General features: G+C 36.7%; 1 protein-coding gene across 2 annotated transcripts in view; it reads right to left on the bottom strand.

Annotated features, from left to right (window-relative positions):
- The window catches only part of LOC131958437 (glutamate receptor 3), a 54,561-nt gene that overhangs the window by 17,435 nt on the left and 20,925 nt on the right, over positions 1-16,201 (bottom strand). Inside the window, exon 1 of one of the 2 annotated variants that reach the window (XM_059323475.1) lies at positions 3,445-3,666. The exons of the other annotated variant lie outside the window; for it this stretch is intronic. Within the exon in view, the coding sequence (XP_059179458.1) occupies positions 3,445-3,459 (15 nt within the window). The 5' untranslated portion in view covers positions 3,460-3,666. Of the gene's footprint in view, positions 1-3,444; positions 3,667-16,201 lie in introns of those variants that run through there. 2 annotated transcript variants of the gene reach the window in all.

The raw sequence follows: 16,201 nt of genomic DNA, 5'->3' as shown, positions 1-16,201 counted from the left end.
ACAGTTGAGTTACATGGGCGTCGTAGAAAGGGGGGGGCAGCACCCAACTTTTTATTTTGTTTTTAAAATAAATTTAAACATAACAATTGTATTATTCTCACGCGATATTTAGCGATCACGACTCAGTTTGATTCACCACCACCTTGTCTTGCAGGAATTGACCCTCCAACCCAACCTATAAACATGCCAACGACTATACTTGCAATATATATATATATATATATATATATATATATATATATATATATATAGCCCATATATCTGATATTATGCTGCAGTGCTTATGTAATCATGCATGTTTTGTCTGTTTTGTAACTTCACCCCATGCTGGGTGCTGCACATAATGGCACTCACATCAAAAGTTGCTGCTAATGTTTCGGGTTCACATCATGTTGTGATGAGAATAGTTTGGCTCACAAGAAGAGCTATGAGAACAATGCCACCACAAATGTGCTCACTCTGTATTGATGCAATCAGAAGATCCTCCACCCCCCTCCCCACCTTCAACACTCCCCCCCCCTACTAAAGCTAGTTGCTTATTGCTTTCGAGAGAAAAGAAAACTGCATTTCGGCAGCACTGTTATTGCTCGAGATATTTTAAGACATTGTATATCAGGGGAAACAACCAACACATCGATATCAAGGGAAATAACTCGAGAGTTCAAGGTCAGGTTAAACAACCGGTCAGTTCTAGAACAGGGACGATAATCAAGAAGGAGTCGGTGCGTCTAGACCACTGACTCTGTTTTCATGGGAACGATATTTTGTTTTACGACGTCAACAAATTAAAGAAAATATTACTACACGCCGTTAAAGATGCACGTGAAATTAAAACACAAAAGAAAATTTGAAGGAAACAAAGCAGACAACATTTAGGTCTGATTAAAAGCGCACATGGCTCGAAGCTTCCTCTGGTACTTAGCGTACCTGGCGTCTTTTAATCCTACCTGGTCTATATTTCCTTAGCTCACGTCAGCCTCGTTCTGTTGTATACGATCGTCTAATAGTGTTCTGAACCTACGCATTACCTCATTCGTTATGTATTGCTACTAGTAACATTACAGTACACCTATGTAACACACATATATATATGTATGTATGTGTACATAAGAAGATATTGTATATATATAGGCTATTTTTGTATATATTTATGGGCCTATATATACATATACATATATATATATATATATATATATATATATATATATATATATATATATATATATATATATATATATATATATATATATATACATAAATATGTATACATAAATATATATACATATATGTATATATATATATATATATATATATATATATATATATATATATATATATGTGTGTGTGTGTATAATATATATATATATATATCTATATATATTAAATATATATATATATATATATATATATATATATATATATATATATATATATATATATATATATATATATAGTAGAACGTTTCTTGGATGTTTTGTTCCATACCATTACTCAACGAACTAGACCCCTATTAGGTATCACTGTCACCTATAAAACCACTTCCAGCGATGGTGTAGAGTTACCGTCGGGTCAAAAATAAATATTACGAAGCAACTTTTGCTGTGATAAATGTGTTTCCATGACGCGGCGTCAGAGCCTCGAGTCACTACACCCTGTGTAATGAAACCCATATGTCAAATTTAGTTTCACTCTATGGGACCCTGCGGGATAATGCAGGAACGGTAACCAAAGACAGACGACATTTTAGGTTTACTATGCGAGTTTTTCAGCCATATAAATGTATGGTTATTATCTTAAAGCTTGCAATGAACTACACATCGCATGCATGGTTATATAAGAAATAGACTGAACATAACTAAATCAAGCGCTAAAGTTGGCTCCCTATCAGAGGCGTCGCGAGTCGGGGACGTGGGGTACGGACCGCACCGGGTGACACCATTAAGGAGGGGGTGACACCAAGACAAAAAAATGGCAAGATACATAGAATACATTTTTTGCCAGTTCAATTCGTGGTTAATTAGAGATAAAAAGTATTTTAAGTACATAATGACGATCACAACAAGGGAGGGGGGTGACGACATGATGTAACCAGCTAACTATATAGAAAACAATGCTACACTCAGCTGTATCAACAACCGATTTTAGATGCCATCATTAGGGGGAAGGGGAGCGTTATATTTACAGAAACAAAAAAGGGGGATGACACCATGAGGTGCCGCACAGGGTGACACCCGACCTAGCGACGCCACTGCTCCCTATTATGTGTTTGAAAAAAATCCGTTTAAAGGATCAATTCTAATGTGTAATGTGTGCTTAATTGTTACATAGTTGTGTATGGTCCCATGTGTAGTTTATACATATTTGTTCCACTTTTGTTTTATTATTCTTATGTGTGGTTATTGTAGGCTATCGACATAAGTGCTTGAAAACCCAACAATACTGTACAATTATGTGTATAAAAAACCAACAACACTGTACAATTATGTGTATAAAAACCAACAACACTGTACACTTATGTGTATAAAAACCAACAACACTGTACAATTATGTTTATAAAAACCAGAAACACTGTACAATTATGTGTATAAAAACCAACAACACTGTACAATTATGTGTATAAAAACCAACAACACTGTACACTTATGTGTATAAAAACCAACAACACTGTACAATTATGTTTATAAAAACCAGAAACACTGTACAAGTATGTATAACCGTGAAAACACTGTATGGTTATGTTACCGTGAAAATACCAGCAACACTGTATAATTACATGTTACATAACTGTCTTAACCAAGATATTTCCAGGAGCCCAAAGATCAGATTTCTTTAGGAGGGAAGATGATATTGGGTCTGACATAGTGACGTTTACTTAAGACTGGTGAAATCTCAACGGGCAGCAGTTTGTCAAATCGTGATCTCGCTTACATGTAACGTAACCGCAAAGAACTTGATCCCACCTACATGTAACGTAACCGCATAGAACGTGATCTCGCCTATGTAACGTGATCCTACGGGATCATGTTGAGCCCAGCTGTCAAACAATTGGCAGACGACAGTACGTCACTAGAATGCGGCTACAGATGGCAGTTAAACTAAGTCATTTTGATTGCAACCAAGTCAAAACTAAGTTATTATACTCGCAACTAAGTCAAAACGGAGTCATTCTGATTGCAAGCCTTGGTCAAGAAGGGGTGTAAAATGTGTACAGAAATTTAAACTTTTACATGTACAAAGGGGACATGTGTGCCATGTTACAGTAGGGAAAAATCTGCAGTACATAAATGTCGATTTCACAAAAAAAAAAGTATAAACTTCCTCTACCAGGTATAAGCTAAACACACTACATGGTATTCGTTACATAAAAATGCGTGTAACAGAGCCGGCGATTACAACTGGATCGATTGTACAGTGACAAGGTTTAGAAGGAACGAGTTGACTTACCAGTTTGGAAGCCATCGCTCCACTACCAGAAAACAAATGCTGGGTGTACAGATGGCGGCAAGTCTAAAACGTTGTTTCGGCCACACAGTGGTCCTCAAAATCTGGCAGGCTAGACCCACTCTTGTGTCGAAATGGTGCTAAAGGGTGGCGCTGCTTCAAGGGTTCTTGCTCACGAGTGCACTTTTGGGTTCCGTGTTCTTTAAATGAGTTTTGTATGCAGTCACCAGAATACAGTTGTTTTGTTTTTTTAAATTGTCAAATATTATGTCTTCGAAATTGTCCAGAAAGTTTAGTTTAGAGAATTTCCGAAATGATATGCACCGATTGTCCAAAAGAACGTGCATCAAATGTCCAGAATTGCGTGCAACAAATGTCCACGGTGACGTGTATCAAAAATGTCCACAGCGTTTTAAAGTTCTCCTAACTCGCCCCCAACTCCAACCAGCATTAACCCTAACCAGACGGCGATGTTTTAATTATGAACAAAGCATTTCGCGTGAGTAACCCTCAGCTTTGTCGGGGCTCATTAAAACCCCGCCATCTGTTTCAAGGCCTGGCCGGTCCCCGCACACACCGTGTAGCAGCTTCGCTACATCATGTCAGATACACTTGTACATATTGATCCTGTTCACTGGGCCGTGGTGTGTTGGTTTTTATAAGTGGCGATAAATTGCTTTTTCAAACATCAAACGAAAGTCAAATTTTGTGTTAATTTGAGAGTTTTTTTTCGTTGAAGAATATTTGCGATATGTGTAAGTTTGTGTAGTGTGTTATGTGTAACAGTTTGCAGGAATTAAAAAAAAACTGTTTCATGTTGCTGGTTATATGTCGCACGTGTATGGGGTCTTGAGTCACAGATGTAGAACTTGTAATGAGGGATTGGTCAGACGTTGATGGAGTGAACATAGCATAAGCCACAAATTTGTTCTAAGTGTAACAATTAGCTTTAAACGGAACAACTAGATATTTTTAATTTAAATCTATAATTTGGAGAGTTTAAAATTAAGAAGGATATCGTTGAATTAGTCTAATAGTAAGCCCACAAATATGGCTGTTTTAGAACTTTTAGAAGTTAACAGCTATAACAGAATAATATACACAGAATATAAAGAATCAAAGATGTAGCAGGTGGATTACACAGAGAGGGTGGCCCGACCCGGGCGTTTTAGAAAATAAGTATAAATAGGGGCTTTCCACTGATTACCCGAAAGTCTTGACCAACTTCCCCATCCATCCTAAACAATTACCTCCATCCCCTCCTATATTTTACTTCTAGCCTAGAATCCCACGTGATCAGTTGTAACCAACCAGATTATGGGATCTTCTTGAGTGTTGAGTTAGACAAGGGTTGGTCTCGGTGACGGAGTTCTAATCACGATGGTCAGACAGCTGGTTTGTATAACGTGAATTCTGCTAGCGATGATGGGAGTCGATGCTCTTAGAAATCAAGCAGTTAGCAGCTTGCAATGGACGGTTGGGAATGGACAGCTTGCAATGGATGGCATGAATGGACAGCTTGTAAAGGACGGCTAGGAATGGACAACATGCAATGGAAGGCTAGGAATGGACAGTTTACAATGGACGGCTAGGAATGGATAGCTTGCAATGTTCTGCTGGCATTGGACGGCTAGCTATAAGCAACTAGCTACAGACGGCTAGCGATGAGCACGTGAAAATTAAAACTTATCCATATATCCCAATTCCTTACTGTACCGCCTAGTAAAAACTTTCCACAAGATGGAACCCATTATTCACGTGCCCAGACCGCCCGCTGCGCATTGGCTGGCTACTACAGTGTACACTCACCCACAAGATATGCAGCACACAGCGCGTGTTACCAACCGCTCAAACATGCGCGCAGCTTTTAATTTGCATATGTAAATCACTTAGTCAGGTTTTAGTCTCGTTCAGGCTTTGTTTGGCATAACTTTAACAAGTTTTCTGTTGTTCTGGTATAGGCAACAGTCAGACTATACGTTTAGTCTAGTTCTGGCTGTAATATTTTTAATTCTGTGTAGACGACAATGAAACTATGCGTTACGCTTACTTCTTATATAGAAGGCAAAAAATGATACTTTTGGTGACAGTTTTTACACACCACTGACTTCTTTGCCTTCTTCTACTTAATTTTATATTGGGTGATATTTCCTCCAACACCATTAAGTATTACGTGTCAACCTATAATGCTCCATAAAGGCAGTTGACTCAAATGTCAGCCTGCTTTTTTTTTTATTTGCATCCATAGCTTTTGTTCTTCCAATAACAAACTACAAGGAAGCACAATCTATAATTTAGTACTTTAGTAGAGTAGGCAAAATTTAGTTTCATTTTTTTTTGTATCTGGGTTATATAGTAATTCACAATGCCTAAAAAAGACAGCAACCAAAGAAGAAATTTGAGGAAATCAACTGTGAAGCTGCAACTGCAACACTGCAGAGTTATGAGAAGAGTTCATGCTGCACGCAGGGACTGAGTCAATGTTAGAGATCATGTTCAATCTACAGCTCTACATGCCGAGCTGACCCACCCAGCGTGCCCTGCATCAGGCAGAAACTAGCTTGTGCTGAGGAAGAAGCTGCCCAAATATAATTCACTTAGTGCATTTTTGACCTGTATGTCCCTTACCCCCTCACATCACGTATTTACCACCCACACCCCGTAACACTCGTCCAATACCTCTCCATACCTATTCTCCCTCCACCCCCACCCCCCACCCCCACACACACACACATCTCCCCCCCCCCCCCCCCCCACGAACACTGAAGAATGTTAACCTGCACAGATTGTTCTAGCCTCAAACAGACATGCCCATTGTTTCATCGTCCTGAACGAGAAAGGTGCATTGAAATTGTCGAGAGTTTATATAAGATATCGCACAATCGGCAGGCCAATATAATGGGGTGTGGCCTCTGTTAGATATTGAAACTGGCCGTCTTCTTTTTGACAACAACAAGGAATCTCTTTCAGATAAACCCTTGTAAGATGGTCATAGATTAACTTTTTTCTGTTGGCAATTAACTATGTTATAAGCTTTGACCAGTTGGCCAAATAATATAACTTTGGTCAGTTGGCCAAACAGTATAAACCTTGGCCAGTTGACCGTAGAATACTATCTATCCTATATATTATTACCTTGACGTGTAGGCTACTGTGGATCTATAAAACTTTGTGTTGGTTCTGAGGCAAGCATTTAAACAAAATTCTGCAACACTAGATATAGTTTGTTTATGTTTACACAAATCATAGCGTTCGCGCTCAAACCCACATCCCCCTTACATATCCGCTTCTAGAAAACTGAGCTAATTTTCTTCTTGTTATTATTATATTGCAATAATCAAAATATTCCTTACATTTAGTGAACACCCCCCCCCCCCCCACCGTGTTGATCTGGGAGTTTCCATCTACTTCACTGTATCCTGTGATTCTAGAGACGTTAGTATCACAGAGTTTATCTGAGTGCTGTGTTTTACAAGCTTTACAAAATAGGAGATGGTTATTTATTTTAATCTGTGAATTTAATTCTCTATGACTGAATAAACCTGGCTGTTTATTCTTATCTATGAACTTAAATCTCTATGACTGAATAAACCTTGATTTCCATCGAAGCAATTAAAACCTAGCTTCATAAAATAATAACATAAAAATTAAATTGCTTTATTAGGTTGATTTCATTATTTTTTTTTAAAAACTGTTATTTTAGAAGAACGTTTTTATGTTTTTCCTCAAACTCTCCAATCAGTAATTAGGTGTCAATGAAGATGTGCCTTGTAAGCTTGAAGGTATATTTATTCATTTTTTTTTTTACAGAGGTTTCACTATGTAAGAAGGCAGGTAAAAATATTTAGCAAACACAAGCATTAAATGTGCCTGGCATATTCACTGGCCTTGCCAGCGAGCCAGAGGTATTCCATTTCTCGTTTCACGATAATAGTTCCCTCCCTTGTCCCTGAAGTTGTTTCCCCTGTGTCTAAAAATAGCTGGCTGTGGGCGGAAACAGAGCTGAAACAGGTGAAAACAATGCCGATTCCCATTCCCTCAAGTGTCTGCTAGTTCAGACCTTACTCAACACAAACAGCTCCCAGTTTTAAAGTTATTCATTTCAAAGAAATAACTTCAAAGCTACAATATATTAGAAAGTTTAATATATTATTTGTTGCGGAATTAATTAATAAATACTTTTTTTTTCTAAAACGACTCGAAAAAATATAGGCCTACTTGTTTCTTTAGAAGAAATTGAAACAGTATAATAATAAGATTTGTTCACATATTTTACCTGTTAATTCTGTGGATAACGCTAATGTTTGTTGTAAGACTATATTAAATGGCTCATACTTTAAACGCTTCAGCAAAAGGAAATGAAAAGCCTCTGTCGCGGAAAAATAAATAAAATGTATCTGGTCAATGTAATTACAGTGTAATTACAGTGTAATCGACAGAATGGGAATTTCAAAGCTCAAGTTAAAACAAAAGTAGAATGTACAGGGTAGCCAGAATATAAACAACAATTAACGTCCAAAACATATTGTGATGGGCAGACAATTTTGTAACATCCAAAACAGATTGTCATGGGCAGAAAATTTTGTAACATCCAAAACAGATTGTGATGGGCAGACAATTTTGTAACATCCAAAACAGATTGTGATGGGCAGACAATTTTGTAACATCCAAAACAGATTGTGATGGGCAGACAATTTTGTAACATCCAAAACAGATTGTGATGGGCAGACAATTTTGTAACATCCAAAACAGATTGTGATGGGCAGACAATTTTGTAACATCCAAAACAGATTGTGATGGGCAGACAATTTTGTAACATCCAAAACAGATTGTGATGGGCAGACAATTTTGTAACATCCAAAACAGATTGTGATGGGCAGACAATTTTGTAACATCCAAAACAGATTGTGATGGGCAGACAATTTTGTAACATCCAAAACAGATTGTGATGGGCAGACAATTTTGTAACATCCAAAACAGATTGTGATGGGCAGACAATTTTGTAACATCCAAAACAGATTGTGATGGGCAGACAATTTTGTAACATCCAAAACAGATTGTGATGGGCAGACAATTTTTAACATGCAAATCAGATTGAGATTGGCAAACAATATTTTAACATCCAAAACAGATTGTGATGGGCAGACAATTTTGTAACATCCAAAACAGATTGTGATGGGCAGACAATTTTGTAACATCCAAAACAGATTGTGATGGGCAGACAATTTTGTAACATCCAAAACAGATTGTCATGGGCAGAAAATTTCTAAAATCCAAACAAATTGAGATGGGCAGACAATTTTGTAACATCCAAAACAGATTGTCATGGGCAGAAAATTTCTAAAATCCAAACAAATTGAGATGGGCAGACAATTTTTAACATGCAAATCAGATTGAGATTAGCAAACAATATTTTAACATCCAAAACAAATTGAGAAGGGCAGAGAAGTAACGCGGCAATAATGTGAGTGGAGAAAACTGAACCGCCAAACTTTTATAGAATGGATAGCAAAATGATCCAGCAGTAAAAAAATGTTTATCATGTGCTAGTAATGTCGTCGTACTATCATACTTTAAAATATATCACAACATTGTATATTACAACCTAGCTTTAAAATACCACACAACATTTCGCTCTGAATTTCAATGTTTAGGAATATTTGTTTAGTATTGGTTAATTTTTATTGTTGAGTAATATGTTGGTTACAAAAAGTTTTGTAATTACTTTAAAATAAAACAGAGAACTTAATAGTTGAACAAATTTTTTTTAAACAACAAGATAGGGTAGGGTGTGTGAATTTGTGGGTGTGTAATGTGTAATGTGTGAATCAGTAGGTGGGGATTTTGTCGTGTAATGTGTAAATCAGTAGGTGGACATTTTGTCGTGTAATGTGTGAATCAGTAGGTGGACATTTTGTCGTGTAATGTGTGAATCAGTAGGTGGACATTTTGTCGTGTATTGTGTGAATCAGTAGGTGGACATTTTGTCGTGTAATGTGTGAATCATTAGGTGGACATTTTGTCGTGTAATGTGTGAATCAGTAGGTGGACATTTTGTCGTGTAATGTATGAATCAAATCAGTAGGTGGACATTTTGTCGTGTAATGTGTGAATCAGTAGGTGTACATTTTGTCGTGTAATGTGTGAATCAGTAGGTGGACATTTTGTCGTGTAATGTGTGAATCAGTAGGTGGACATTTTGTCGTGTGATGTGTGAATCATTAGGTGGACATTTTGTCGTGTAATGTGTGAATCAGTAGGTGGACATTTTGTCGTGTAATGTGTGAATCAGTAGGTGGACATTTTGTCGTGTAATGTGTGAATCAGTAGGTGGACATTTTGTCGTGTAATGTGTGAATCAGTAGGTGGACATTTTGTCGTGTAATGTGTGAATCAGTAGGTGGACATTTTGTCGTGATGTGTGAATCAGTAGGTGGACATTTTGTCGTGTGAATCAGTAGGTGGACATTTTGTCGTGTAATGTGTGAATCAAATCAGTAGGTGGACATTTTGTCGTGTTGTTCCATTGTGCTCTACGACTGGCAGGAATGGCACCCCCTGCTCCAGAACAATTGCCAAGATAAAAGTTATCTCGCGACACCTAATCCCGTCTGACCTCAAAGCATTCGAGAGTACACGGGGTTGTCGCACTGCGCATGCCCGGGACATCAGCAGACGTTTTATGTTTCACATTCATCAGGGCGTGCCTGGCGCTGCTTCTAGAATTTGTTTTACCTGCAGGAATTTTAGAATTTGTTTTACCTGCAGGAATTTTAGAATTTGTTTTACCTGCAGGAACTTTACCTGTAAGACCAAGCGAAATAGAACTACCGGTGGTAACCTATAAAATCTCTAGAAATCTAGTTACCTTTAGTTACCTCTAGTTACCTCTATTTACCTCTATTTACCTCTAGTTACCTCTATGATTTTCGAATATGTTACCTCACGTTACCGTAATAACTCTTGTAGTCGAGTTACCTGGGGTTACCTCTAAGAACTACAGAATGTGCTGTACCTGTATGAACTCAAGATTGTGTATTACCTGGCGGTACCTTGTAAAATCACTGCTTGTTGTCGTGGAAAATGTGAAGACGAAATTATTAGATCGATTTCGCTTTAATTTAAACCGACGCACCATTATGTATTGTTCATTTCATTAATTTCAATACTAATATACTAACAGTAATTTGTGGGTTAAAGCTGTTATGGGACAGTATTAAAAGCTAATTAGAGAATGTTAGAATAATTATTATAATCTTCTGTTGTGCAATCTACAAAACCACACCAAACTAACCCAAAAAGAAGAGACACCTCTATTGAGAGCTAGGCAGGAAATCACCATTTTTAAACCACTCAGATGTCATATGAAAACTTGTTTTTAAAGTATATTCTATTATTACAAAAGAAATGAATTTTTAAAAAGAATAAGTTTTAAGTAGCTTCTAATTCTTTCAATACCCGCAACCAATAGTGTCAAAAGGAAGTGTTTATGATGTTTTGTTAAAAAACATGTACTAGAGACGTTTTGATGGCTCGATTTGCACAGGGGAACAACGGGAAGACAACTGAACACAAGGGGAATAATCTATCACGTTTTATACGCCTAAGGTGTGTTGCTATGGATACGAGGGGTACTATCTATCTGAAAATCTGAAGAGAAACGAGTAATAAGGTAAAATCACACAATTTGCATTCTGTTTCTCAGCCACACGACGCATAGCCTATAAACACACACACATACGCACACATACACGAACACACACACAAACACACACACACACACATATATATCTATATCTATATATATCTATATATATATATATATATATATATATATATATATATATATATATATATATATCTATCTATCTATATATATATATATATATATATATATATATATATATATATATATATATATATATATATATATATATATATATATATATATATATATATATATGTATATGTATATATATGTATACTTATTTATTTATTTATCTATTTATTTATTTATTTATTTATTTATTTATTTATTTATTTATTTATTTATTTATTTATTTATTTATTTATTTATTTATTTATTTATTTATTTATTTATTTATTTATTTATTTATTTATTTATTTATTTATTTATTTATTTATTTATTTATTTATTTATTTATTTATTTATTTATTTATTTATTTATTTATTTATTTATTTATTTATTTATTTATTTATTTATTTATTTATTTATTTATTTATTTATTTATTTATTTATTTATTTATTTATTTATTTATTTATTTATTTATTTATTTATTTATTTATTTATTTATTTATTTATTTATTTATTTATTTATTTATTTATTTATTTATTTATTTATTTATTTATTTATTTATTTATTTATTTATTTGATTTATTGATTTATTGATTTATTGATTTATTGATTTATTGAATTAATTAATTATTTATTTATTTATTTTATTTATTTATTGAATTAATTATTTATTTATTTATTTATTTTATTTATTTATGAATTTTCAGTATTAATCAAATAGTTTTTACAGGTTTACAAAATTAAATTCCAAGAAAGGTAACTTAGAAAATAAACCATTTTTCTTATTAACTCCCTTGCTTTCATATTATTATTTTTTTTTTTTTTTTTTGGCCTTGTCTTTTCAGCTGCCACATTGTATACTTTGCCAACTGAAAAAAGTTTCAATACAAAAGCTTCACTTGACAAAAGATTTTATCCTGTGTTAATCGTGTCTGATATTATTGGTTTTACGTTTAGGTATGTAGGCATACTACTTTAATGAAAATAGCTTAAAAAATCATATTCTACTGCATTACATAATCGCAACAAAGCCAATCTTGAAACTTCCTGTTTGTGTTCCCAACACATCACTTAAAATAGCACGCTACTTGCATACATAAACCCGCTCTATAATTAGATTAACTCGTACCATTGAAACATCACGCATGTGATGACGTATGGAGAAAGCCAGTACTCTTTTAATGGGACTTTTTTCTGTGTGTGCAGCAAATGATGCACTCTTTGAAGTGTAGGCATTAGTGTTTCAATGGTGCGCAATCGATGAGTCCTGATTACCTGTTATCTGGGATGGCTGCGGTCTGCAAGTAGTGGGGTAACCGTTTTCTCGTGATGAAGATCTAAGGCTGAGCTTAATGCATCGGAAACTTCTTTTTGCTAGCACAGATGATGGTTCGTGCTCTCACAGAGAACTACTTTTCTGGGGATCTGGCGTTGGAAATCCACACTGACTTTGTTAAAAACCTAACCAGGGTTCTTTCATGATTTTTCCCTATGGCGAAGGGGGAACGGGACACGGTTAAAGAATACATATTTTGATATACATATTTTTTTTTCTATTTCGTCAGATTTCACCATACTACTGAAAGCGTAGACACCAAGCTACATATACAACTTTATTGTTGTTTCGGCTCTTCGACATGGCTGGCTGTCAATTATGTAATTAACATACACAATTAAAATATGAGTTATGAATAAATGCATAATTTGTTTACTGTTTATTTTTTGTATTACTGTATTACCTTAGTTTTTTAAAGGCTCGTTATATCCAGGGGCGGAACTACCATACCGCCAGACCCCGCAATGCGGGGGGGGGGGGGGGCCAGGACGTTTAGGGGCCCAGTTCCGACCAAAAAACAATGAATTTTTTTTTCAAAAATTATGTTTTTCATGCATCTTGAAAGTGGTTTTGTAAAAAAAAAAAAAAAACAGGTCTACTAAAGCAGAGATTGTTGCGTAGAAAAATATTTTAAAATCTACAAGAGCTATACTTTGAAAGGTAGGTAAACATTCACACTACTTCCATGACTTACTGCCCTTCTTTAAAATAGGGATGCCCACGAAGCTCATTTAAATAGTTTTGTACTATGTATATTAAAAAGCAATTAATTCTCTGAATTGTTACTTAAATAAGACGTACTATACAATAATATAGATATAAAAATCAATGTTTTCAAAATTGATATTATAAAAGCCAAAAATGAAAAAAATAAACATAACGCGAGAAACCATTCACGAATCAAGCTAACGTTTTTATATATTTTTGACCAGCATGTTCTTAAATCATTGGTAACTCAAAATGAGTTTGGGCTAAAATTTTTCTGGTTTGTTCTCTCAGAATGGTTATTTATTGCAATGAAGTAGACTAAATTACTCAGTTAGGATATATATATATATATATATATATATAGGGGGCCCTAATTTTTTCTTTGCGGGTGAGCCTTTTTTTTCTAGTTCCGCCACTGGTTATATCACCTTTATTTATTACAAATTTTTGATTAATTAATAAATTATCTTTAAGTGACTGTTCTGAACTAATCCGCCTCGTTAGGATTAACTTTTCGTTAAATTTTAGCTGATATCTCTTTACTACTAGAAATCCGTGCATAGTCACATCATGGCTGGCATGTTTTAAGTGTAGTGGTTTAAAACATTTTTAAAAAGCCCCAATCAGTCCCAAGAGCGATTAATCTAGTGCATCTTTACACAGTTTTGCTTTGTATGTAGTTAAATTAGTAGCTAGGTAGACCACATGACGTATAAGAGCAAAGAACCTAACTTTCTAACAAGAATATTTTTAGCTATTAGAGCAGATTTGAGCACAACCAGTAAATATCAGGAAAGGCAACTCCGGAACTTGCGAGTTTTGCACAAGTTCCCAAACGTTTCACACTAGTTCTCTTCTGGTTCTCTTTTAGTAACTCTCCAGATGTTCTTTAACTGCCATCACATTTCCTTCTAGTTGCCTGCTAGCTCTAATCTCTAATCGTTCCAACTTGGTTCCCAGCTGGTTCCCCTCTTGTTCCCCTCTAGCTCCTCTCTAACTCGCCTCTATCATCTAGTTCTCATCTGTGTCCTACAGTTCCTCTCTAGTTCCCTCCTGGTTCCCCTCTAGTTCCTCTCAGGTCCCTCTTGGCTCCCCTCTAGTTCCTCTGTAGTTCCCTCTAGTTCCTCTCTATCCTCTATTTCTCATCTATGTCCCATCTTTCCAATCCAGTTCCACTCGTTCCCCTCAAGTTCCCCTCAAGTTCCCCTCATGTTCCCGAAAACACGATAAAAATGTGAAGTGTTCGCCACGCTCAGCTGATCGTTACACAACACGTCACGCTTGAGAGAATTTAGGTCACGTGTTAGACTCATCAGGGACCGAGGTAAACAACTAAAAACGCTCAGGTGGGAGGGGAAGGGGGGAGAGAGCAGGGGGAGGGGAGGGTGTGAACTTCAAAGGTAAAAGTACCAGAAGACTCACCTTGCCAAGACCACAGGTGAGTTGCCAAAAGCTGCACGTTTGTTTGCACCTAATGCATTATGGAAAGAGTGGAACCGTCGGGGTGGATGGTGGTGATGGGTGGATGGCGGTGATGGGTGGATGGTGGTGATGGGTGTATGATGACTGCTGGTGATAGGTGGATGGTGGTGATGGGTGGATGGTGGTGATGGGTGTATGATGACTGCTGGTGATGGGTGGATGGTGGTGATGGGTGGATGGTGGTGATGGGTGGATGGTGTGTGATGGGTGGATGGTGGTGATGGGTGGATGGGTGGATGGTGGTGATGGGTGGATGGTGGTGATGGGTGGATGGGTGGATGGGTGGATGGTGGTGATGGGTGGATGGTGGTGATGGGTGGATGGGTGGATGGTGGTGATGGGTGGATGGGTGGATGGTGGTGATGGGTGGATGGTGGTGATGGGTGGATGGGTGGATGGTGGTGATGGGTGGATGGGTGGATGGTGGTGATGGGTGGATGGTGGTGATGGGTGGATGGTGGTGATGGGTGGATGGTGGTGATGGGTGGATGGTGGTGATGGGTGGATGGCGGTGATGGGTGGATGGTGGTGATGGGTGGATGGTGGTGATGGGGGATGGTGGTGATGGGGGTGGTGGTGATGGGTGGATGGTGGTGATGGGTTGATGGTGGTGATGGGTGGATGGTGGTGATGGGTGGATGGTGGTGATGGGTGGATGGTGGTGATGGGTGGATGGTGGTGATGGGTGGATGGTGGTGATGGGTGGATGGTGGTGATGGGTGGATGGTGGTGATGGGTGGATGGTGGTAGTGGATGGATGGTGGTGATGGGTGGATGGTGGTGATGGGGGGATGGTGGTGATGGGTGGATGGTGGTGATGGGTGGATGGTGGTGATGGGTGGATGGTGGTGATGGGTGGAGTATAGAGAGAAATAACTGATACATCGTGGATAGAGAAAAATGATGGATGCACAGTCGATACAGAGAAATGATGTATATTTAGCTAATAGAGAGAAACTTTAGCTGTATAGCTGGTATAGAGAAATGATGAATATTCGATAAAAAGAAATTGATTCCAGATAAAAACCAAAAAAAATTGTAGATGCAAAGTGCACATTGACAAATAATTATGTATAGCTGAGAAACGTCACTTAAACTATCGAGTGAGAAGTGGACGTATTACAGAAAAATAATGTTTACTAAATTCATGAACACTTCTCATACAAAATAAAAACATCAAACATGTCTGGGGTCCATTCTTCAATATTCAACACAAACAAAATATACCCTGTAAGTTAAACTTATAAAACGTGTGTGTATTTTATTGTAGTGCGGGTCGACCGAAGAATTATCTACCCTGTTTTCAATTAATTAATTATTGTGTTTATCTTGATAGGGGAAAACTAATTAGATAAACAGGAAAACATTTACAGCGAAATACCACAGTACACTTACACAACAGTACAGCAACAGTA

The sequence above is a fragment of the Physella acuta genome, unplaced genomic scaffold (genome assembly GCF_028476545.2).
Source record: "Physella acuta isolate Inbredline_101_S28 unplaced genomic scaffold, ASM2847654v3 ptg001328l, whole genome shotgun sequence".
Classification (NCBI taxonomy): Eukaryota; Metazoa; Mollusca; class Gastropoda; family Physidae; genus Physella; species Physella acuta.
The sequence above is the reverse complement of the archived record's forward strand: the minus strand, read 5'-3'. Positions and strand labels throughout refer to the sequence as shown.